This window comes from Prinia subflava, chromosome 16, assembly GCF_021018805.1.
Source record: "Prinia subflava isolate CZ2003 ecotype Zambia chromosome 16, Cam_Psub_1.2, whole genome shotgun sequence".
NCBI lineage: Eukaryota > Metazoa > Chordata > Aves > Passeriformes > Cisticolidae > Prinia > Prinia subflava.
Genome location: NC_086262.1, coordinates 8,560,576 through 8,585,454, shown reverse-complemented (window position 1 = coordinate 8,585,454; position 24,879 = coordinate 8,560,576). Strand labels below are relative to the sequence as shown.

The following is a 24,879-nucleotide window of genomic DNA, read 5'->3' as shown; positions in this document are numbered from 1 at the left end:
CTGTGAGGGCTGACTCGTGTGTCTGAGGGAGAGTTAGGAAAGATGCCAGCTCCCAAATTCTTGAGAGCCTCTCCATGCCCTGCAGTCAGTCCCCACGGGGGCAAGGCTCGCTGTCTCACTGGCCCCTGGCCCTCTGACAGCTCCTTTGGACACTCACCAGTTATCACAAACAGCCTCACCTGCTCACAGATCCTCTTTCAAATTCTCCCTTCCTCCTTTCTCACCACTCTTGCCTCAACCAGGATAAGGAGAATCGAAACGTTAACAAGACGGGGAGCTAGAATTAAATTCTAAATTAAATTCTAGGTAGTTCTAATTTAGCTAATTCAGACTAAATGGGGACTTTGATCGAATCAGTATAGGGTTGGAAGGGCCCTTTAAAAGTCCCCTCGCCTGGTTTCCCGCAGAGTTGGGGACTCTGGTACCCAGGCGGCCGCAGCTGTCCTGGGCCGTACCGGGGCTGGCACCGGGGCATCAGCGGGATGCCGCAGCCGCTGCGCTGCCCTGTGCGGATGCTGCCGGGGCGCGGGCGCTGCCCGGCGGAGCCCCCTGGGCCGTGCCCGGGGAGCGGCCCCGCAGCCCGGGCCGCCCCGCCCGCCGCGGCCGCCCCGCCCCGCCGCTCCCCGCCCGCCGTCACGCAGCCGCGGCCGCCGCAGAGCCCGCGGAGGCAGCGGGCAGGGGCAGCCGCCGCCGGAGGAGGCCGAGGCGGAGCGGAGCGCGCAGCTGCCGCGGCGGGGGCAGGTACGGCTCTCCCGGGCGGGGGGCCCGGGCCGCCCCTCCCAGCCGCGGGGCGATGCGGGCGGCGGGACCCCGGGCACGGGTCACGGATGGCAGCGGGGGGAGCCCGCGGCGCCCCGGGCGGGTTCGCCCACCCGCGGCCCGTCGGAACGGGGATAAAACCGTGTCCTTACGTAATGCCGGGCATTGCGACACAGGGGCCTGCTGGGGAGGCGCGGGTGGCCGGGACACCGCGGGTGGCCGGGACATCGCGGGGCGCCGCATCCCGGGATGCCGCCGGCCGCAGCACGGAGGCCGAGCTCGGTGAACCGGCGCCGGCCCCGTGACGGGAGCGGAAAGGTCACTGGGCCACGGCTCCTGACCAGCGCTGCAGCGAGCGGGATCGTTCTGCTCCTTCCCGGGAAGCAAAGGTCGAAGGTGGCTGTACCTGCCCGGGTTTGGCACCGTCTTGGCTCTGACATCGCTTTCAGCTCGCTCCTCCGCAGTCCCGGGATCCTTCCTGCGGGTTGGCAAATTCATTCTGATATGTACAAAACCCTCAAGCCAGGCAGCCAAGCTGATTTCTTCTTCCATTTTATTCTGCTTATTCTCGGAATGTAGCTTTTTACTTATGGGTAGTAATGTCAGTTTAAAAATCCCCATGTCTCTGCTTTCCCCTCCCGTACCTAGCACTGTGGGGCCCCAGCAGCATCTGCCTCGATTCTGCCTTGTCACAGCCCTTGCTGGGAACAACTCTTGCCGAAGGGGGAAAAGTCTTTGATTCATGCAGTCTTTAGGTATTTGCAAAAAAACAAAAACAAAAACAAAAAAACCCAACAAAACAAAAACAAAAGATAACAAAATTTCAGAAAATGGAATGGAGCTGACTCATCATCAGTGACCAATGCAGGGTTGTGTCTCTGGGGAATATTTATAGTGATTCCATCAGAAACAGATCCCAGCTTGTTGTAACCCAGATGGATTAGTGAGAATAGAGGTGTGTTGCAGGTTGTTTTCTTTGGTGCAGTGGATGGTTGAATAATCACCTTTCTTATGGCATTTGACCTATGATTTTTTGTGAGAAATGGGCTTTTTCACTACTGCAATGACATTCCAGAACAATGCCTCCGCCCAGCACTCTCCATCAAAGGTTTGCACTGATCCACCTTTTCTCCCTGCCCACATTTTGGGGTGTGTATGGGGGTGGGAAGGTGTGGGGGCCATCGCTGTTGGCTGCTGCAGCAGCAGGAGGATGTCCCCAGCCCTGGCACTGTTGGGATGGAGGCAGGACTCACAGCTCAGGCCCTCATGCACTTGGCATCTGCTGCAGGTAGGGAAAAACATCCACCGGTGTAGCAGATGCTCCTCTTCTGTGTGAGCTGTCACATTGTGCTGGAAGACAAAATTCCATTTTAGTTACTCATCCCCATTGATCTGGTGCTGGGTGTTCCTGCAGTGGCGCTGGGAGCGTGGGACGTGTCCCTTCCTGAGTGCGCTGCCAGGGCATGCACTGGCCTGGGCCCCGCTGTGCTGGTGGCAAGGGGTGGGACAGAAGCACTGCTCTTCTCCTCTTCTGCAGGTATTTAACAGAAAGAGTTTAATTTAACATGTAGGGACTGTGGTTCTGTGTTCTTCCCTTGCAGTTTAGTAACTACAGTAGCAACAGCAAGGTGCGACATCACCCAAGTCCATTTAATTGATACTTATATGTGATAGTTTAATACAAGTTTGCCATACAACACTGCAGTTCCTAATGTATACCCACAGAATTAAGAGGAGACTGCCTCTTTCTTTAATTCTATAATTAGTATAGCCTAAAGAATAATATTAACATTTGTTTTTAAGGGGTTTGTTTCCTTTGTGCTCCTCTGTTTATTGGGCTACAGAGGTACTGCATAAACCCTTCTTTAAATCTGCTCCATCATGCATGCAGTTCCAGAGCAAAGCTCCAGCAGGAAGCCTGGGATCCTGCAAGTGTCACAGAGATGCTGCTTTGTGATGCCTGCAACAAAAGAAATTGTGGACTCCCAATCTTAAAATTTGAGTCATAATGATGCATGGATTATATGATGTTAGCACAGTAGCAAGTTGGGACAAAAAGTGTTGTTAAGTATTGTGTCTAATAATGCCGAGTATTTACAAACCACGTGCTTTTACTGGCCTCTCAAAAGCCTCGTGAATGTACCCAGGTTGATGTTTGACATCTGTGTGACTGTGCATGTATTTATGGATAAGTGTACTCTTAAATCTCTGCACAATGAGGCTGCTGAACCTGATCTGAGGCAGGCTGTGGGCATGACTTGAAGGGGTTTGGGAGCTGGACCATAAAACCCAAAGTGTGGAGGCAGCACCGAGCTCCCCTGGGAGCCTGGGGTGTTGCACAGGGACACTGGTGCCAAGTGGAGCTGGTGCCTCCAGCCAGTCATGGGACGTGCAGGGAGCTGGACCCTGCTCTGGGAGCAAAGCCCCATCCTTAGTGGTGAATTGACACAACAAACACTGGCTGGGAAATGACACCGCCCAGGCTGCAAGTCCAGAAAGGCACCTAAAACCTGCTTCACTCCAAGGAATAAGTTTTCCTTTAATGAAGGAGATAAATGACAAAGGAATTAGTATTCTTTTTAACCTTGAGGCAAAAGGCCCTCTTGTGGGTTTTTCCCCATGCAGACAGACTGTAGCTGGTCACATAACCCAGTGCTCTCTGTCCCTCCCAGCTGTTCCCAGCAGCTGTAATGTGTCCACCCTGCAAGGAGCACCTTTTCATGCTCGTGGAGACAGGGAGCTGGAGTGTTCAGAACTACTGGTACCATCAAGAAATGGTCCATGAGTTCAGATTTATTGGGAAAAATATGGCTAGATAAGGATAAAGCAAATGTTTTTCCTTTCTTATCCTTGAATCTGATAGATTTCCATTGTGTTCATGGGAATTTTATGCTTATAATGGATTTGATTCTTACCTTACATTTTTAGATTGTTCCTTTTCCTGTGTAAGTATCATAAACCTGATAAATATGTGCAGGGAAGCTTGAACCTAAGGCATGTATGATGGTTATCAAGCAGAGATGAGTTTTCCTTTGGTTGCAGCCAATCCTTGTATTTGCCAGGGCACCCTATGGGTTTGCTAATTTTTAGACTGAATTTGATTTAATTGCCCAGAACTGCATCATAGAGTGAAAACTTTGCCATCTGTGACACTGGAAAATATTCAAATTTGGCCTGCTGTGATGAAATCTTCACTGGGGCTGCCTCTTGGGTCCTGCAGCTCCAATGGGAGCCCCTGATTTTCTCCCTGTGGCAGTTGTAAGTCAGGCATTCTTGGAGGTATGCTGACAGCAGCACTCGGAGCTTACTCCTCCTCAGTTCAGGTTTTCTTCAGTCATCACTTGTGCAAGTGTGTTTCTTACTCAAGAAAACAAAAATATTTTCCCACTTAGAACATGTTACAGATACTCTACTTGTCCTGCTCTGTGTGGGCGCTGAGGTCCACAGTCACGCTGAGCTATTTGCACAGTTGGACAAGGATAAAAGCAATGAATTCATTTCAGTCTAAACCTAATCTGAGTTAATGTGCAGGGATCCCACTGGTGAAAAGCAAGGGCACTTGGCCACAGTCATTCCTTGATCCTTTAAGAGTTTGAATCCCTGCTAAGCATGCTTGTCTTACAACCTGTACTCGCACAGGATGTAATCAGTTTTGTTTTCCATCTGTTAAACAAGAGGCTTCTTATTAGCCAGTGCAAACAGAAATTTTTTGTTTTGTTCTTGCTGACAACAGCAAGGGTAACCACCAAGTACACAGCTCCTAGTGTTTTCCACACTGAGCAATTTTAAGCACCTTGCTCTGTGTGTGTTATATGATTTGCCTTACAACCAGCAGGGATTTGGCTTTCAGTATTGTCCCCTAATTATAGTAATTGTCTAAGTGGAGCTCTCATGTCTCCCACTGTTCTGGGCCCAGACTGCAGCAGTGGAGCAGCCTGGCTTAGCTCGTGCACCTGATGAGCCTGGCCACAGCCAGAGGGGATACACAGGCATCAAGGAACAAAACTTGGCTTCATTGGTTTGGAGAAACAGAAAACATGACTGAGAAAATCCAACCTCAAACATACAGCATTCATTTATGAAGAAAATATTTTGATTTTATGAAGTGACTCAAAGGGACTTTTGATAAAATAGATCTGATACATTCTGAGATGCAGCTGGCAGAGTGGTGCATTATTTTTCAAAGCAATGCTTATTTGATTTTTCAAGTGCAGAGATTTGTAATATTTTTAATTTTTGATGATGCTAAATGGTAATATCCATCAGAGGGTTCTCGTGGGGCTGGGCCGCTCTGGCAAGGCAGAAGCATTTGCTGTACACAGACAGCTCTTAGTGACTCCTGCCATCCCTCTGCTGAGTGATGCCTGACTTTGGGGGTGATTTCCAAGCAGGGCATTGTCTCTGCTTCTAGTGACTTCAGTGAGGAACAGGGGAATTACATAAATATGGTAATCTGTTCTTAGGGTTTTTTTCTGCTTACACTTTTGGGGGTTTTTCCCTTTTTCTCACCCTTTTTTAAGGCTGATTTTGTGTATAAACATTAAATCTCTGCTTTTATGTTTTCATTAAACAAACACAAGCAGAGAAATTTAGGTCCAATACAAGCAGCTAAAACTGTTTGGGAATATGACTTAAAAAAAGAAGGAAATTTAACTCTTTAGCTGGTTGTGTGTTTGGGGATGCATTTTAATACTGCACTAGGACTGGAAAGAAATGACATGAACCCAAGTAGTCTGCAACTGAAGCTACATCATAGTGTGTGCCCTTGAATCCTACTTTATGTTCTGAAAAGACTGTTGGCTTTTATTTAGCCACCAGATCTGTTTTGTTCGCTCTAGGAAAGGGATTCTTCCTTTATGCAGTAGCAATATCCTGCTTTAACAGGTACTAGCTTGTTGTCTAAAGTGCTTGAGGCAGTGAGTGACTGCTGGAAGCCCCTATCTGATCTTCGTGGGATGGTGAGCTTGCCTGACAACTGCATCCCAGTCTGCAGCCAGAGATATTAAAGCACCTTTGTGTTCAGAGCTATTGGGTTTGTGTGGGATTTAAAGGAGTAGTTTTCTGCTAACATTGAGTACTCTAGAGTAAGAATGTCAGGCAGTTTTTTAACCATTTGTATGCATATGTAGTAAACTACTTATTACTCTTGAATAACTAAAAGGTTTGTGAATGTGGAATTTTAGTGCAACATCTGGTATCGGGAGGATTAACTTTATAAGTACTATTTGTCTCCTTTGCTGTGTAGAATTTGGAAATCTGGTCTACAAAGACAGAAGATGTGCACCATTTCAGATAGCTTGACTTTGTTTCCCCTAAAAAATGACTATTTGAATAAGGGAGTAGAAATTATTGTACTTAGATAAAAAAGGTGATTTGCTTGGTTTGTTCCTCTCAGGATCCTATTTTCTCCTCCTACATGGTGAGACAGTTTTCCCAGTGGCTGAGAAAATGGGATGCATTTATGTCTTTTGCAGGAGGCCACTGAACTGAGAATGTGGGGAAGTGAGGACCTCCATGGCAGTGTGGGCATCCCTAAGGGACAAAACACAGAGGAGAAAGCTGCCCCTGCAGTGTCCCCACCACTGGGCTGTGCCTTTGCAGGGAGTTCCAGTCTGCCTTTTTCTGCTGCAGTGGGGTTGGGGCTGCCCTCCTGATGGCCTGACTTCACAGGGTGGCCTCCCTGCAGGCCGAATTTCTTGCAACAAGATGATTTTTTCTCAGGTGCACAGGAAAACACTTAAAGGTCAATGTCCAAGGAGACATCTTAACCCATTAATAGTGATAGCAAAGTCAAAGAAAACTGAAGCATAAGAATGACCATTTATTGATTTTGCTGACATAAATGTTACCAATTTGCTATTCTGAATTAGGGGAAGAGAGATGTTTCTGATGGTAGATGCTTATTCTGGTTACATTTCCTTAGTGAATGAGTTGGGGCCCTAATGCTTTACATCAGAATGCAGAGATCCATTGCGAGAAACGGGAGAAACATTTCCAAGAAATGGTCTGAAAAAGCTGTAAGTCCGTTCATGCAGTTACACTGATAAGAAACCAACAGTTAACTCTTGGGAAGGCAGAGACAGTTCCTTTTCTTTTAATATATTTTTGCTCTGCAGCCTGTTTCACATCCTCTGTGGCAACTACATGGTCATTGCTGCTGCTGGGTCCCGAGCAAAATGAAATCACACTTTGCAATAGCTGCTTTTGTCAGGCTGTATTTAAGTGGTGGGTGGGGGATACAAAATGAAAGGGGCCGAAATGGGCTTAAGTTTCTTGTTGCTTAAATGAATTAAGTAAGTTTCTGAACACTTTAGTTCCCTTTTTTTTATTTCTTGAATTTTCCTTTCCAGAAAATGGCTGTTCCACCTGCTTATGCTGACCTGGGCAAATCTGCCAGAGATATTTTCACCAAGGGATATGGTAAATAAAGCTAAAATAAGTTTGGTCTTTTCCTGTCTATCTGATTCCTGAAACTGTTAGGATTTTATTACTTTCTCCTGAGAAATACTCCAATTATTTTGGAGAATCCACAGCTTCACATTGCCCTTGTTGTTTGGAAAGGGAGGGTAATTTACTTTTCTTTTGACAAAATTCTTCCTGTTCCCCAGCCTGTTGTTGGTTTTGAGAGAAAATGGTGTGCTGTATTTTGGCTGTGCCCTTGTATTGATGAGCAGGAGCACTGATGGCAGTAGTTTGCTTATGAACAGAATGCTGCTCACTGTGGATAGAAGTATTATTACCTAATTTGGTCCCAGTTATATTGCTGAGGTCAATAGGATTCATCAGTCAAGTGCCATCTGAAGTGAGTACAAGCTGCTTCTTAGAAACCCATGGTTTGATAACTGTGCCCTTGGTTTAACTATTTAATAGTTCACAGGTGATTTAGAAGAGAGTTTTAAGAAATAAATCAGAAATGCTTTTCAAATCAACATATATATGATTCATATTTTTTATTCACTCTCTAGGTTTTGGGTTAATAAAGCTTGATTTGAAAACAAGATCTGAAAATGGACTGGTGAGTTTAGAAGCACACTGAAATCCAAAATATTGCAGTGGTTTTGTGATTAATGTATATTTCTTTTTAAAATAAATATATTTGTATTTATATGAACTAGTATTTAACAAATTATAATGACTGATACACTCTACAAGTATAAGCATTTGCCAGATTGCATATAAGTATATTGACAAATACATATATTATATATCTAAATTATTTTTTTCTTTTAGGAATTTACAAGCTCAGGTTCAGCAAACTCAGAAACAAACAAAGTCAGTGGTAGTTTGGAAACAAAATACAAATGGGTGGAATATGGATTGATGTTCACAGAAAAGTGGAACACTGACAACACGCTAGGCACTGAGATTACTCTTGAGGATCAGGTAATTTTTAGCTCCAAAAAAGCAATTTGCAAATTCACTTATGCCAATCTCTAATTAGAAATCCAACCAGTGAATTTCTTTTCTGTTCAGCTTGCACGGGGCCTGAAGCTGACCTTTGACTCCACTTTCTCTCCTAACACTGGGTAAGAAGTGAGTAAGCTAAAGTGACAAAAAAGGCATTTTAAATTTTTTTGTCCTGATATATCAAGATAGATAGTAATGAGCCTGTGTATGATAAAATCATGTACATCTCACTTAAATCTTAGTGTTAATAATCCCTTTTTAATCCGTAACTACAGCAAGAAAACTTAAACACAATAGCTTGAAAATTACAGTTAGAGAGTGAAGAAAAAGTTGTGGTTTTGCTCTGTTGTGTATTTCTGGCCATGTCAGAGGATGAGCTGCTGCCTTAATAAAAGCACTAAACAAGTCAGCTGTAATGCAGAGCTGAGCAAGCTCCAGGGGCCAGTTGGCCACAGCTCTGATAGGTTGACACAGAACTGGGCTCTTGTCCCAAGCTGAATTTATCATCCGAATTCTTGCAGGCCACAGTGTGCCTTGGTGGTGGATGGGTATTTCTGACATGGTGATTGGATGCATGTTTTATGTGGGCCAGAGGGATTAAGCAGCAGCTGTAGGTCTAGATGTTGGTTTATTTTTTTCCCCTGATTATCTTTGTGCAAGCAATGCTGCCAGTGAGTCAAAATACTCTGCACATCAGCTTCCAGAGCAGCACACTGCACTGCAGGCTCTCAGGGTGATAGGCCCAGGGGAGCTCCCACCCTGTCCTTTAGATTTAGTGTTCTGCACTGTCAACTCCTAATTCTAGATTAATGAGACGTTTTTGTTCATCAGAATAATCTCAAGTAGGCTTTTATAATTCTTTCTTAACTGGTAGGATTCTTAGAGAAATTAAAAGGAAAAACCTTGTTCAAGAGTGATGTTACAGGTCTAGAACTATTTCTTGGGTACTTCACAGACACTGTAGTTGTGATTGCCTCGAGAGGACTGTTAAATGTAGGTAAGTGGAGTGAGATTCAACCCTGGTGTGACCTGGCAGTGATGCACCATGTCTGAATACGAGTCTTCTTCTCCCCCTCCTTATTACTTGCTGACTCTGATGAATCTTTCAGCAGGTAAAGTAATTTTTTGGAGCACTCTGTGTTCTTATCTGTGTCCCTGTGACATTGGTGGTAGAGGTACCGCTGACTTTTACCGAAGTTGCAGATGAGTGCTTTTGGCACTACCACACTTTTATTTCTGATTCTGCAGAACACAAGAAATTCCTGGGTCTGAGCTAATAATAAAAAAGAGATCAGTCTCTGTGTGGGTCTGATACAGCACTGATACTGTTCTTGGAGGTTGTTTTTGTTAGCTGATGGGAAAGGTTGATTTGAAATTTCAGATTAGCCTTTTTCAGAAAGATTTCTGTAAAGATTTGGTCAAAGACAGAAGGCATTTGTAAAAAAAGAATAAAGGAATCTTAAATAAGAGTAGCTGAATATATTAGACATTACTGTCTTGCCTTGTGAGGGTCTGCACCCTTGATGTAAATTAACCTAAGGACACATGAGAAAATACTGTTCTGACCAACAGTATAAAAATAAACAGGTGACTCAGGAAGGTTTATTTCTGCCTTAACCTGGCAGCTTTCTGGTGGCTGTAAATGGCTGTGACCATTAAAGTTCACAAAGTACCATAAGGAGAAGTGGGGATGTCAGAGCCACTGAAGCAGCCTGCTTGCTTCACAGCAGAGACTTTCCCTCAGGAAACTGCAGATAAAGTAGCGATTTCCTAATGTCTGTCACAGTAAATAAAATTACCCAGTTCACTAGGATTGTCTAAAATTGTTTGTCTGGGACAGGCAAAAGTTGTTTGCTTGGGGCAGGCAAGCAAGTCTACTATTGTGGACTTCTGTGGCAAACCTGTAAACTTCTACAGTTTCCATTCCTTCCCTGTATGTCCCAAACTTCCAAAACCATCAGCTGGAGAAGAGGATATGGTTTTGTCACTTCCCCTCTGTGTGAGCTGCTTTTCAAAAACAGTCCAGAAGTGCTTTGTGGGGCACCACACCACATTTTATTGCTCATTTGCAAAGAATTCACTGTAGCTGAGTTAGGATTTTGAAAAGGTGAACACTAGGAAGGTGACATGTGGTGGCTCTCCAGGGATGTACACATTGTCTTCAGAACTATTACTCTGAGTTAAAGTAAATGAGATGATGGAATTGCTGCCTACAGGTGTACCTCTGCAAAGTTATGACATCTGTCTTTTCTCTTTAGGAAAAAGAGTGCTAAAATAAAGTCGGGGTACAAAAGGGAACACATCAACATCGGCTGTGACATGGATTTTGATATTGCGGGTCCTTCAATACGTGGAGCTCTCGTGCTTGGCTACGAGGGGTGGCTGGCAGGCTACCAAATGACTTTTGAGACAGCAAAGTCTAGAGTAACCCAGAGCAACTTCGCTGTTGGCTATAAGACTGATGAATTCCAGCTTCATACTAATGTGTAAGTACTGGCAGACAGGCACTAGAAAGGAATTTGGAATGATTTTGCTGCTTACTAAACAGTGAAAGGGTCAGAGGTTCAGCAAGGGTGAACAAGGGAATGGTGAATTTGAAATTAATTCTTCATTAAAGATGTCAAGCTGTATTTTTCAGCTGCATTACCTTTGCATTGAATTATGTGAGTGAGGGAGGGTTGTACAATGGAAGGAACTGGAACTCACTGAGCACCCAAGGCTCCAGTGTCTGTCTAGCAGATAAGTACTATTAGAATCCATTAGTGATATAACTAAAAAAACACTATAAAAGTTATAAAAATATTCTTAGTGAAAGCTGAAATAAAAGCAGTGGTTTCCTTTTACACCTGTCAGCATCAAAGAAAATGGTGGTTTGATGTGTAGATGAAGGAGTTAATCAGAGGATGAACAAGAACAGGCAAAAGGGAGTGATTGGAAGAGACAGGGACTGGGTTTGTTTTAGTACTGGAAGGGATATAGTATAAAAGTTTATTTGGTATTGCAACTTCTAATAATCTATTTACACAAATATTTGTCCTTTCTGAATGTATCAACAGTGGGAAACCAGGATCAAATTCCATGAAAACCTTAATTTCTCTGTCTCATCTTCCTCCTAAAGGCAATTTATACCTTGGGGGAAGACAGTTTTTTAAGATTAGGCAATCCCTAATCCATTCTCCTGGCCCCCCCTTTCCGTGCCCTTGGGTAATTGGATATTTTGCATGTAGCAGAGCTATTCCAGGCTGTTTCCATCTAGGGGCTGAACAATTCTGCCTTCCTAGAGCTGCTTCTTCAAAGGCCTTCTGTTCTGTTTCATGCTGTTTTGCAGCGATCTGGTTGAGGAAGCTCCCGCTGCCTTACAGAACAATCGAACCCCCACAGCCCAGTTATGTTTGAAGGATTGCCAAAGCACAAAAATGTAGGCAGAAAACTTCCATCAAAACAATATGTGGGGTCCCCTTCCACTCAGGAGTTAGAAGTTGCTCCTTCAAGCGCAATGACTTTCAACTTAGTTGTGCTGTAGCAGTTCAAAACATTGTATTATTGGCTTTTGCTATAAAATGCTGTGGTTATTATTACCTTTAATTAAAGCAACAGCAGAAACTCATAACAGCAGCAGGGGCTCAGATCTGTTTCTGGTATTCCAGAGGGTCTGTTTCTCGGGTTGCTATTATTGTACAAAACCATAGATGTATGATACAAATAGAAATCTTATTTATTGTTAATAATAGATTAGTTAGGTGATTGATGTATTTCAGCTTTGAAAATGTGTCAGAGCTTTTATATAATCCCAGAAGGAGCTGTGTGTGGAACTCCCCTCACTAGGCTGCTTGGTTTTTACATCTGCACAGGTCAGTGTTTCACTGGGATGCTGTGGCAGAGCAGATAATGTAACTAGGTGGGGCTTGAAGCATGTGGTTTTTTTTTTGTTGCTGGCATTACACAAACCAGCTGGGGACTCTAGCAAGTTACTTGCCTTAAGGGTGCCTTAATATATTGATTTTCATAGAGGGCTAGTGTTTTGTTTTTTATTAATCTACATAAGAAGTGCTATTATCTGCATACAAAGTGCTATTATTACTATTAGAGTTAAAAAGACATTGACTTTATTATTATTATAATTCTTTAATGATTAAAACAGGAGGCAGGGCTGGATAATTTCTAGTTCTAAATATGACTTTCCTAATTTTTTAAGCATAGCTCAGACCGCCCCCCCCTAATGTTGCAGGTCAAGACAGAGCTGTGTGGGAACCTTGCACAAAATCTGCCTGTATAACCAGCTCTCCTCAGCCCCTTTTAATCCCTCCTTTTCTTGAGAGCCAAGCACATGCAGTTAATGTGAGCTTCAGTCTTATCTGAAGTAAGTATTGTAGTGTTTTTTTGGAAGAATTGCTCTAACAATTTCAAAGGCTGTTGCTGTTGCTTGAACTTTTAAATAGGCATATCAGCACTGTTTGTGCAACTGTTACGAACTAAAGAATATCAGACCAAAGGGGTAAAAGGGAAAAGATCCTAAATCTACCCCTTTTTGTAATCACTAAACGTCTGGTGTACTCTAATAATTGGAACCAGATTATTTCACAGTTAGAAATAACTGCACATCTTCCTGGGGTTTAAAGCCTGTTTTCTACAATATGTTTGTATCCGCTTTTAAGAAAATTAGCAAAATAGAAATTCAGATGCTCAGTGGTTTATGAGGAGTGCAAGGCCTTTAGGAGTCTTTTGGCCCTGTTTTTATGATCTGCATGCTCTAACCTTTTGCCCTTTATTTACCACACTTTATTCCTGTGACATTGGGGGCCGTAGTAATTGGAAGTTATGCTACTCATCATTCAGCTGTGGGCCAGTGCTCTGTGCAGAGCAATATTAGTTCCATTTCTGTTTCCAGTCCATAGCACAGATGTACCATAAGGACTGCTGCAAATGGAATTCATTTGCAATAGCCTGTAGACTTGCACAGTAGGTTGGCAACTTCACTGCTGATACAGTTGCTCTGTGAGTGGTAAAAGCATGCTGACATGGCAATTTTGGGATGACTCGGGCTCTCTGACTGGGGTACAGCCCTCTAGGGCACAAGGAGACATTTGCCAGGGAAAATAATTATTTCAGAGACATGCAGGGAAAAATAAGTCTCTCTGCTACAAAGACTCCCATCTACAGGAAAGGGAAAATTGGAAGCTGTCATTGTTAGTCTAATTTTTGATAGTGTGTTATGGGGTTTTTTCCAGTTTCAGAACTCGTTGAAATATAACAATCTGCAATGAGTTGAGGCATCTAAAAACAACTTCATAAGAAATCTGGCCTAATGTCTCTATCTTAGTTGTTACAGGGATATTTAATGAGGTGTAAGTGGATGTTGTGCAAATACAGCTCTTACTGGAAAAATAAAAGATGATTGTTTTGGGGTGCTGTTTAAAACTACACTAATGCATTCCTTCCAGGAATGATGGAACGGAATTTGGCGGCTCCATTTACCAGAAGGTGAATGATAAACTGGAAACTGCTGTGAATCTTGCTTGGACAGCTGGAAATAGCAACACTCGCTTTGGAATAGCAGCCAAGTATCAGATCGACCCAGATGCCTCTTTTTCTGTGAGTCCTGTGCATGTACATTTATATGCATTTGAGAATAAGTGCTTGTCATGGAAATGGAGAGCAGCCTTTCCATCAGCAGAGCACGGTCGTGCTGCAGTTCTGTGCTGTGCAGTTGGCACATGGATCTGTTTGTTTTGGTTTTGGCAGCCTGAGAGCACAGCTATTGGATTTTCCTTAAAAGAGAGACAGAATGTTTCATTGTGTTACTGGGCACTGTTTTGAGATTGTTTTTGTGTCAGTCTGGACAAAATTAAAAATTATGTTAATAAACTCGTTCTTTTCTACAGTAACTATAGATTCTTTGAGATTTAGGATTTAAGTTACTTTATAATATGTTTAAAAGCTGTTGTATAATTCCCAGGCACAGAGGACATTGAAGAAAAATCCTAAATTATTTACTAATTTTACTATTTATTACTAAATAATTTTTTATTGTTTTCCTTTAAGGCTAAAGTGAACAACTCCAGTCTGATTGGGTTAGGATACACTCAGACTTTAAAGCCAGGTAAGTCTATGCAGAAAAAAGTCAGAATCAATAAAGTGATACTTACTTTAATCTTGAAATATCAGAAGCTTTTTGGTGACAAAGTATGATGGGTTTTGTAAGATTGCTCTTTCTTGGCAAGCCAGTGATGAACTTTTCTCTGAACTGTTCTGTTAATTTTGGATATCTATTGGAAGCAGAATTATTAGAGATTATTGTCCACTGACAAAGTCAAATAGTCTTTCATGTTGATACAAAATATGTCTATAATTATTTATGTCACAGACAAGTAACTAAATCTTTAATATTTCAGAGGCTTCCTATTACTGAATTTATTCTTAAAAATGTGACTTTCTCAAGGTCCCCTGGCTCAGGAAGAGGACATTCTTACTGCTGCAAAATTGGTTTTAATGTAGTGTAATAAATCTGCTGCCAGACTACTGAGCAGATTGACATGAGATATTACAGCATATGGGGTTTGGGCTTTTTCATATCCAGATTTTAAAGTGGTTTAGAAAGGTGAGTATGTATCAAGGTCCCAGGTTTTTGTAATTCTGGACTCTAAAATTAGATTAATCAGTAGACCAGCAGCAGTGAGTTGGCTCAGAGCTTTAATTACTCAGAGTGATAAAAAGCAGAATCTATCATCATGGTTTATTATAAATTTCATAATTCAGAAAGATTTCTTATCTGCAGATTGTTTTAAAATGCCCAGTCCTTCTAAGGCCAGCTGCCAAATCCCATTAACTTGGCTACCCAATAAATTAAAGCAGTAACAAACTGGCAATTCCTGAACATAAAGCTCATTCCAAGTTTTAAGTTGACTTTTCTCTCCCTTTTCTCTATTTTGCAGGTGTCAAACTGACGTTGTCAGCTTTGTTGGATGGCAAGAATGTCAATGCAGGGGGTCACAAACTTGGTCTAGGATTGGAATTTGAAGCATAAGGAGTGATTTCCCAATTGCTAATCTGAAAATACAGCATAGCTACCTTCAGAAAATAGTGTACCTTTCAGTGTTTTGTCTGGGGTGCAAGTGTTGCTACGTATCTGTCCTGCTAGTCCTGGTTAAAGACAGCTAAGCTTTAAAAATGATGTTGTTAAAGAAGTGGAGACAAAAATCACAAATAAAAAATCCTAGCTTTTTTTTCTTTATGTAATTGCTCATCACATCTGTCAACTGCCATGTGATAAGAAGAAGGAAGGTGTTGATTACCTCTACTAATATATTGATGGCACAAGGAATGTGTTAATGTGTTATAAAACCTGGGAATTGCAGACCACTATACTGTACTGTTCACTGTGTAAGCAAAATGTTGTGACACCTAAGGTTTCAGTCAGTGAGGGAATGTGCAAACTTGTCTGAAAAAGGGATTTTAAAATTTATTTTTTTAGATACGTGTTTCATCAATGGTTTGTCTTACTTGGTTATCCCACGCCTGCTGCTGTCTCCAGAGTGCTTTAGGTTGTCCACCCTGTCCAAGTCCCTGTGGAGGAGGTCTGATGTGACTCAGCGAGTACTGCCTGTCCCATGCTGTGGTTCCTTCCCCTTGCACTGATGAAAAAAGCTTGTAAAATGGACATAACCAAGGAAGAGTCTTTGCAACTGCAATCACATAGTTGCATCACTAATTCTGAAACGGAGTTTTCTTTTATTACCACTTTTTTTTAGCAACTAAATGGGTACATTTTTAGAGAGTCTTCCATTTTGTGTGGAACTAGACCCCAAAATGCTGTACTTGACACTACTAAAAATGGATTAAAAACCCAAACCTGACTTGAATAAAATATTGAAATGTCATCTTTTACTCTGTCTTTATGTTAATTGTAAAAGCAATTTCATCTACATTTGTGGCTTCAGCAGAAGACTGGCAACATCTTGGTGCGTATTTTGTACCACATAAACCAAAAATATTTAGCAGCATTAAATTCCAGACGTGGCACTGTTCTAAGTGCTGTTTAAGCTCTGACAACACCACATTACACGTGTTTATCTCATGGATAAAACAAGATAACATGACTTGTCTTTTACTATAGAATTCAGCAAGTGAATTACCTCTCTATAAACACCTAAGTGTGGGCAGTGAACAGTTACGAGCTTGGATCAGCTCAGAGGCTGTTCATTAGTGTACTTTCTCACGTGTAGCCATTGCCGTGGGTGGCTGCGGTGCAGGATGTGCCCGATGAGGCAATGCCATTGCGACAGTGAGGGACCGCAGAGCCGCCTCAGCCACAGCCACGAACGGGCAGTGCTGACTTCCCCCTCACGGGAGCCCGAGCATTTCCTACCTCAGTGTTTAACCAGCACTCCTGGGAGAAGTGGAGCCCTTCCGGACAGCACCGGTCCAAAGGAACCGTGTGCAGGCAGCTCCCAGGCAGATACAAGCAGTGAGAGGATCAGAACCGGCCTAAAGCTGAGATTGGAGGGTTCAGATCAGATATTAGCAAAAACCTTTCCACTGTCGGGGTGCTCGGGCACTGCCCCGGCTGCCCAGGGCGGTGATGGAGTCACCGCCCCGGAGGGGTTTAGGAGGCGCCGGGATCTGGCGCTGGGAGATGTGGTTTAGGGGTTACAGTGGCGGTGCTGGCGGAGGGTTGGACTGGACGGTCTAAAAGGTCTCTTTAACCGGGATGATTCCACGGCTATTTGATTCCACGAGACAGTGATTCCGCGGTTCCCTGAGGGCCGCTCCCCGCTCCTCTGACACCGCCCCGCTCCCTCAGGCCCCGCGCGCTTCCCGCCCGTGCGCGCGCGCGGCCGCCTCGCGAGGGGCGGCGCCTCCGCCACGTCCGCGGAGGGGGCCAAGATGGCGGCGGCCGGCGGCGGGCGGCGGCGCTCGGCGGGCCGCGCTCTGGGCTTGCTGCTGCTCTGCGCCTGGGCCCTGGCGGCCCGCGGGCAGGATTCCCCCGGTGAGCGCCGCGGGGCCGGGCGGGGCGGGCTGGCTGCGGGCTGTGGGCGCCGCGCGGCCGCCCCGCCGGTCTCTTTCACCGGTCTCTTTATCGGTCTCTTTGGGTGGGCCTGGAGCGCTGTGCGGCCTCGGCCGGCGCGGGTCGCGCCTTGAGGCGGCCGGGCCTGGCCGCGGCCTCTCTCTGTTCGGGGTGGGCTGGGGTCAGCGGGCCCCGGGCTGTGCGCAGGGGAAGGGCAGCGCCCGGGCCGGGGCCGGAGGCCGCCTGCCAGGTGTGCGCCGCTTTTGTTGCTATAAAGAGCAGTTCGGCTGGGGACTTCATTCATCAGACTTGGGATAATTGTTTTCTAAATACTCTGGCTGAGTGCCTGGTTTTAGTCTTCCCCCCCCCTAGAAATTAAGCTTATGTTATTTTGCAAGTTGACTCCTAGTAAGGTGTTTTGTTTCTTCCCCTTAAAACTACAGAAGGCTGTAACCAAAGGCTAATAAGAAATGCGTGTTTAGGGGCAGTGGGTTTCTCTTTGTTTTCGATGGAGTACTGGCTGGGCAATGAAGAGAAAGGAATTAGTGAAGGAAAAAGAGGGAACTGTTTGATCCATCATTTCCTTCTGTGCTTGTCAGTCAGCGTCTCCACACCAGCTCTATTTTTGTTGCCCTTCACCTGCTCTAATGGGTAGGCAGTAACAATTTGGGACAGAAACCTGTAGGAAAAGGAGAGTTTTTCACTTCAGGAGTCATGAAACAACTTGCTTTCTAAAAGCAGTTTTCCTGGGTGTGAGTTTTAACCATGACATGTTTTTTATGTGCGATATTTGTGTTGCTAATTCTGTCACAATGATTGAACCTTAGTACTGTTTCTGAAGCATCTCTCGATCTAAAGTCATCTGACAGGGTTGTGTATTTATAAACAGTGCAACCACCGTTTATAATGCCAAATAGTTTTGGGTAAATCTCATAAATCAGTTGTGGTTTAGCTGCTAAGCTTTCAGCTGCTATTAAAACAAAAAACCCAAGCATATTTTAGGAATAATAGGAAACTGCTCTTTCTCAGTCTGAAGGTGCAGCAATAGCTACTGGGAGTCCCTTGTATTTAAGCATACATCCTTCTAAAACTTCCATGTTAAAATGAATTCAAGAATATATTGAAGTGTGAGGCCAGATGCAATATAGTTTTATAGGCAGAATATACCTATTTGTATTTCAAACAGTTTAGCTATTACTTTCTAATAGTTTTGTCTGTTTGGGGAAGGTAGCAGTAAGGTTGACCTCACTCACAATATGCCAGCCAGCTATAAATATGAAATTATCTTGCAACTGCCTTTCCTCATATTTCTCTCTGCATATGCAACTAGCTGGCTTAAACCTGAGGAGAGAACAGAATTCCCTAACCTTGTCCTGGATAAGAACTGAACAAGTTAATTTTGATATGCTAATTCAGACAAGTACTTTTTTCAGCGACAGGAAGTGTGTTAGACATGTAATAGTTGACCTTGATCTTCAGCAGAGAGGCACCATGGTGTTTGCATCATGTGAGATGACTCTTCTGTTTTACAGTTGGTTAAAGAGTAATTCATACTGCAAAAGTGTGCCATGTAAACAAGAGCTCTGTTGTAACTGAACCTCTGCAAATATACAAGTTCCGTGAATAACATGATTCAGTGTCCCCTGTATAATATTTTACTTACAAGTAACCTGACACAAGCAGTTGGTTGAATGCTTCATTTCTAGAGACTGTAACTCCTGTGAGAGTTAAATGAAAGTATTGCTGCTTTTGTAAAATGAGAAATTAGTTTGGCATGCCAAAGTACAAGGCAAGTATAGTTTCCAGGTTTAAATGAAAATACAGGCTGAAAGTCTAAAATTGTTCTATGTTTTTTAAGGTGCCTCTGGATTTGAATTCTGGTAGTGATGTGCTGTAAACATGAATAGTTTGCTAATTTTTAGGTTTCAAAAAAATTAGCTATTAAACTCTCTTTGCATGTTTTTTTTCACTGTCCTTTGGATAGATAAAAGGGACAGTGGACTCTGCCTCTGGATTTAATGCTCACCTTATTTTTTATGTAGTTCTGCGAAGCCCTCCCAGCACTGGGGAGATGCTGAATTTGTGTGAGGGTGCATTGTTACTGTGCTCTTTGTGACTTACTTAGTTACCAGAACTGCTGCCAACAAAAGGCTTTCCTCCAGGAGCATGGGCAGCATTTCTTTTTAACCTCTGGTTCAGTAGTTTCATTCGAGTAAATAGAAGGTGTGAAATCTGTTTCAGTGTCTACAAATTCAATAAAAGTAGTGCCTGGGAAGGCATGCTGGGACCTTGTGTCCTGACTGAAGGGGATTTCTCAACGTCTTCTCAGTTTTTGCTGGTAAAACAGGCAATGATGAAAGATGAGAAATTTAACTGCAGGAAAAGCTTTCCTGAGAACATCCTCCTTTGTAGACCTCAGCTCATTCTGTGGGAGGGAGAATTTGATGATGGAGAAAATGCTGATCATGTGTGATTCTACAAGACATCATGAATGCACAGAGGGAAGGATGACATCTCTTTGAAGTTCTTAAGTCTGGAAAACAGGCGTGCAAAGTTTTTCAGGGACACTTTGCCACACTAATCTAGAAGGCATATGCTTCCAACCTTTGGTTCCTGTCCCACTCAAGCCTTTTCTTTGGGAGTTGCCAAAGCACAGGAGTGTGTATTTCTGCATATAAATGCTAAAAAGTTTGTAGTGTGACATATTCTGTGTTCTTCATGTGATTTCTTGTCTAGGAAGGAAATTTGTGGCAATAGTTTTCTGTCAGAGAAGTCAGTGCCTTGTGCATAGTGCTGATCGTTTCTCATCCTTTTCTCAGGTCCTGTGAAAGAGGATATGCTTACAAGAAACATTTCTTCTACAAGTGAGAATGAAACACTGAGTAGATCCCAAAATTTGACAGACAGCTTGCAGAGTTTAACCTCAGCAAGAAAGGAGACATTGCCAGCAACAGCCAAAATCGATGCTGTGACTGCAGGAAAGCCACCTACAGCAAACGGTGACTCTTTGTCACCTGATGTCGCTGCTAGTCCGGTATCACAGGTGGAAGTTGATGCTTCTGAAGATACTAAAATTGAGGAAGAAGATCTTCTAACAGATTTGAAAGACACACTAGGTAGTTCCCCACCCATCATAAAAGAAACTATGGAGTCAGATGGAGATGATTATGCTTATGAAATGACACCGAATTCCAGATACAATCCAGACCTTCTAGACATATCAGAAGATGACAACTCTGACACCATCAGTAATTACAATGAGGAGATCAAGACCCTTGATGAGAAGATAAAAGCTGTTTCTGTCTCAGGGTTGGATGAAGAAGAAGACAGCCATTTCTTTTTTCATCTGGTTGTAGTTGCCTTCTTAGTAGCTGTTGTTTATGTCACCTATCACAATAAGAGGAAGGTAGGTTTGCTCTAAAAGGTTGAGAGAAGCAGCTGTAGTGTTTAAAATAAAGTTGCATTCCCTTGTACACGTTTTTAAGAAGAGGAACTTAGCTTTTTGAAGAATGAAATTTGACCACTTAGTCTTGTGGTTATACTAATATGCATATCATTAGTGTCATTTTTACCCGCACAATGAAAATGAACTTGAATCAAACATTTACAATAAGAAAATGAGTTAATTGGTAACATCAGTAATTAGTCAGTACAGTAATGGACACTGGCATTGCACAACTTGAGTTCTATAGAGGAGACCTGAGCCAAGTCAAGTGGGGGTAAATGATTAACTAATTTTTTCTCTGGACAGGAAAACAACAAATTAAGGGAGGTTTAATTACAAATGGTGTGGGAATGTTCTTGTTATGATTGTGATAATCCTTCAAATAGTCACTTTAATATGGTTTTTATATCATAGACATTCTGAGGGTGTAAGTACAAACTTGTAGAAAATGTTTAATGCTGCTTCCAGTTTTACACAGAGAAGCTACTAAGTTACTATTTTCAGGTAAATGTTTCCTCAGTACAAACTAATTCTCTGTGTCTCAAAAATACGCCTGACTGGTGGAATTCTAAAATATACTGCTAGCATTAAAAATTAACTTCAGCCCAACCAGACACAGTAGAGGTGCATGCATAAATTTGCATTAAACCACAGATTACTTTTTAGATAAGAGGAAAGTTTAGTGTTTATCTTTGGGGGAGAGCACTGATTTGGGTGAGGATTTGCAGGACTCTGAAACGAAAGCAGCTAAAAACCCAAAACCTTCTTTACTGTGCAGTGGCCTATTTGTAATGTGCATTGCCAACTCTTTATAGGAGAAGATGTTGAAGACTGTTGCATTTTGAAAATTTATCTGAGAGGCATTCAAATAAGTGATTAAAAAATGCATTGTCTTTGCCACTTAATGCCCTTGCCAGCATGGGAGGTAAAACCACGATGTCAGTACCACTGTGCAGCTGTCTACCAAACCCAGAATGTTTCTGCACAGCATCTGTAAGCTGTCCCATTTTTCTTCCAGATCTTCCTGCTGGTGCAGAGCCGGAGGTGGAGGGATGGCCTGTGCTCCAGGACAGTGGAATATCATCGTTTAGATCAAAACGTCAACGAAGCGATGCCTTCCCTGAAAATCACCAACGACTACGTGTTTTGAAAGCACTGTGATCTGAGTTGGCTGAACTTAGCACTCTTTGCCTGCCAGTCATGTAATGATATTCAGGTATTCTAAATAAGCTGCTTGTGCGGAAATGAGATGTACTCTCTTTGACCTGGATGTTTTGGAGATTAAATCTCATGGAAGATCAAGGGTATGATCCATCTGTTTGCTACTTTGGTCGGGTTTTATATCAACCGTAAAGATAGCGAGTTTAATAAATTAGTGCTCTTTCCATTCATTAAGCATCATTCCCTTCTGTCTGGAGCAGTCTTAATAGTCATACTACAAAAAAAAAAGCATAAAATATTTTAGGTCTAATAAATTGATGACTTTGGCATCACTAAATCAAATTAATGATCTCTTTGCTAATCACTTACATGGCTTATAAATTCCACGGTATTGCAAACTTAAAATATAATTATATTTTTCTGTGCTGAAATTCTGATGCTGCAAATTTCATCTTGTTTTTTTCTGATTCTGTTTCCTTGTTGCATAATCTGTTCCTATTTTGGCAAAATAGCTAGAATGGCAATTTAATAATTTCTGTATGTGTTCATGCCGTAAATAATTTAAAAATAATTATGTATAACTCATTTTATTTCAGAAGTTTTATACCATATATTTCCTAAAATGTTTAATGTGTTTGAAAAGGTAGGCAGCTTCTTGACTGTCCTTTTTCTTTCTCTGATGCTATTTATGACTATTTCATTGTCTTTGTAATTAATGAGTGGAAAACAAGCCTTGCTGAATAATCTTTCTAAAATATAGATAGCTGACAGGCTTTCAATACATCAAAGCTTTCTGTTGAATTTTAAGACAGTTGGGAAATGGCTGTGTGATTTGTTACATTATAAATGGGAGAAACTGTAAGAATAATTTATTTGGTTGTTTTTTTGACCCAGGTAACAGGTGAAAGTAAGGGTGTGGGGGCCACAGTCTGTGGACAGTGCACTCTCATTTTTGACAAACATTTATTCATTAGTGTAAATCAAGTTACTGCTACAGTAGTTTGTTGGGTTTTTTTAATTTGTCTTTTGTACTTCCATTATTTATGTTTTCATGAGTTGTAAAATATAAAATTTTAGTTTTCTGTAAATTCTGTTTGTGATTTAGTTTTCAGACTGATACATTTGTAAATAATGGTGAATCAGAACCCTATAATTAATGACTTGGTATTCAAGTAGTTATGTAACATTTGGAAACAAATCAACTTCACGCCTGTTGGCATGAGAAGTCTGAAGGCATGATGCTGTCTTGGGAATGAAATGCTAAAAGTTCTGTATCCTACTGTTAAATGCTTTCTTTTCATAACCACAGGAAGTAAAGCACAAACAAAATATCCGAAAACTCTTTTCTTGCAGTAATTTTTATTGTATTTGGACTTGTATCACTTAATATTTTGAATAAGGTTTTTAAAATAAATGACAATAATAAGCCTGTGTTTCTCAACTATTTCACTTTTATATAGTAACTTATGAAAAAGAACTTGCTTATGCTTGGAGCTGGAAACCATTTCAAAACCTTCTCTGTTGCCCCTACTGGGTGTATGAGGGTTTGTTATATGCATCTATTGTTAAATGGTGTGTAGGAGAGATAGCAAGGCTTAAATTAAATATTGAAAGCTATAGGCATTAGTACATTCTTTAACATTATTTGTTTAGGTTAAGTTGTTTAGTCTATAATTCTTGTGGAAGACACTTGAAATTCTTACCTGAACATGCCTACTTTGAAGTGTAACACTGCTGTGGTCAATATCTAAACGTAAAGGTTACTTATCAAAGCTTCATTAGGATGTTTAAATATTGGAGTTTGAGGAGGTAGGTAATGTTTTTGCACCCAAAAGTTCAGTAATTTAGTCCTTAAAAAAAGTTACTGATTATAGAGTGTAGTGATTTTGACAGTAGAAAATAATAGGTTCAGCCTTGGCAGAAGCTTTTGTTCCTTTCAGCTTGGTACCACAGAACCCACAGTGAACAGCCTGACTGCACAGAAGTACAGAGATACCCACATGAGAAGCTTCATTTTCTCTTCAACCCACCCAGTGAATTGGGCCATTGAGACGTTCCATTTTCAGCCACTTTTCTCACTGTAATAGCTACAATACTATTTAAAAATACAGAAAATTAACATCAGTCTAAATTAGTAGAAATAAGGCATATTCTGTTGTTTTCTGGAGTTCATAGATAAGAACTTCATCCATGTTGGCTGTCTTCCAAAGCTCTTGAACCACAGTTCAACCGGTAGAATAAAACCAATGTAAATGTGTTCTTTCAGCTTTCTGAGCAACTAACAATGTCTTCTTTAAAACTGTATTTTTAAGGAATAATCTTGCATTTCCCTGCCCTGTTTCCTTCAAATTGTCCTTGTGCATAGGCTGTCTCTAAGGAGAGATATTTATTAATCTTTACAGCTTTTAAGCTGTTCCTTACAACAAACCTGCTAACTTCTGGAGGAGGAATGCACTCAGTTAATGGCATGATTGACAACTTTCCCTAAAAAGCTCACAGAAGGCAGAGGCATGGTTTAGTAAACCAGGTTGTTTTTGTACATATTAAAATGCCTGTAGGTTTAGCTGTGCCATGGCAATACCTGTCCCACAGATGTGGGATGTTCATTAGGTGTTTTGGCCTAATGACCTGCAGCTCCCTGGGGCTGCACGTGTTAAATCCATCCTCTGCTGAATTGCCCACGTAGCTGTGAAAATGCTCTTCATGAGGTTACTTTAGGGGAGAAAGTCACTTTATGAGGCTTTTGCTCATCAAGCCATACCAAGACTGAAACCTTTTGTGTTGGGTGAGTGATGTTTGAGGTCATGAAATGGTGGTTTGCACATGTGTCTTCTCTAGCAGAATACAGCTTTGCCTCACTCAAGTACTTCAAGCACTTAAGATGAGCAGTTATTCTTTGCTTGATCTCCTGTGTGCACATCCTCCCTCACAGAAGTAAGAAAAACTTGTTTCAAATAGAAATGTTTTTTACAATTTATGTTCTTCACAAATGATAGTAAGGACAGCTTGTAAGAATAATTTTAAATTCAAAGGGAATTAATACTAATTTGAAGTCCTTGAAGTTCCTTAAACAGTGGGTTTAGTTTGGGGAGTTACCTAACAG

General features: G+C 42.1%; 2 protein-coding genes across 3 annotated transcripts; both read left to right on the top strand.

The window, feature by feature from the left end:
- The first annotated feature begins 586 nt into the window (after window positions 1-586).
- Window positions 587-16,050, top strand: VDAC1 (voltage dependent anion channel 1). 2 transcript variants are annotated; one of them, XM_063413542.1, is made up of 9 exons: window positions 587-741; window positions 7,110-7,179; window positions 7,725-7,774; window positions 7,990-8,142; window positions 8,233-8,285; window positions 10,425-10,652; window positions 13,608-13,758; window positions 14,209-14,266; window positions 15,099-16,050. In XM_063413542.1, the coding sequence occupies exons 2-9, from the start codon at window positions 7,113-7,115 to the stop codon at window positions 15,188-15,190; spliced, it is 852 nt and encodes a 283-aa protein (XP_063269612.1). In that variant the 5' UTR covers window positions 587-741; window positions 7,110-7,112; the 3' UTR covers window positions 15,191-16,050. The 2 variants fall into 2 exon arrangements, with proteins under 2 accessions (XP_063269612.1, XP_063269613.1); XM_063413543.1 differs by lacking the exon at window positions 587-741 and having other exon boundaries at window positions 14,209-14,270; window positions 15,099-15,183.
- Window positions 16,051-16,995: 945 nt separating this feature from the next.
- Window positions 16,996-23,207, top strand: C16H5orf15 (chromosome 16 C5orf15 homolog). The gene is made up of 3 exons (XM_063413505.1): window positions 16,996-17,152; window positions 19,990-20,576; window positions 21,634-23,207. Exons 1-3 carry the CDS (start codon window positions 17,050-17,052, stop codon window positions 21,763-21,765), a joined length of 822 nt encoding a protein of 273 aa, XP_063269575.1. The 5' UTR covers window positions 16,996-17,049; the 3' UTR covers window positions 21,766-23,207.
- The last annotated feature ends 1,672 nt before the right edge of the window (window positions 23,208-24,879 follow it).

Excerpts from the sequence above, each read along its gene's own strand:
- C16H5orf15 (XM_063413505.1), top strand. The coding sequence starts at position 17,050 with ATGGCGGCGGCCGGCGGCGGGCGGCGGCGCTCGGCGGGCCGCGCTCTG. Across the intron at positions 17,153-19,989 it reads CCGCGGGCAGGATTCCCCCG|GTCCTGTGAAAGAGGATATG; the intron begins GTGAGCGCCGCG and ends TCCTTTTCTCAG. Across the intron at positions 20,577-21,633 it reads CCTATCACAATAAGAGGAAG|ATCTTCCTGCTGGTGCAGAG; the intron begins GTAGGTTTGCTC and ends TTTTTCTTCCAG.
- VDAC1 (XM_063413542.1), top strand. The coding sequence starts at position 7,113 with ATGGCTGTTCCACCTGCTTATGCTGACCTGGGCAAATCTGCCAGAGAT. Across the intron at positions 8,143-8,232 it reads AGATTACTCTTGAGGATCAG|CTTGCACGGGGCCTGAAGCT; the intron begins GTAATTTTTAGC and ends TTTTCTGTTCAG. Across the intron at positions 14,267-15,098 it reads CACTCAGACTTTAAAGCCAG|GTGTCAAACTGACGTTGTCA; the intron begins GTAAGTCTATGC and ends TCTATTTTGCAG.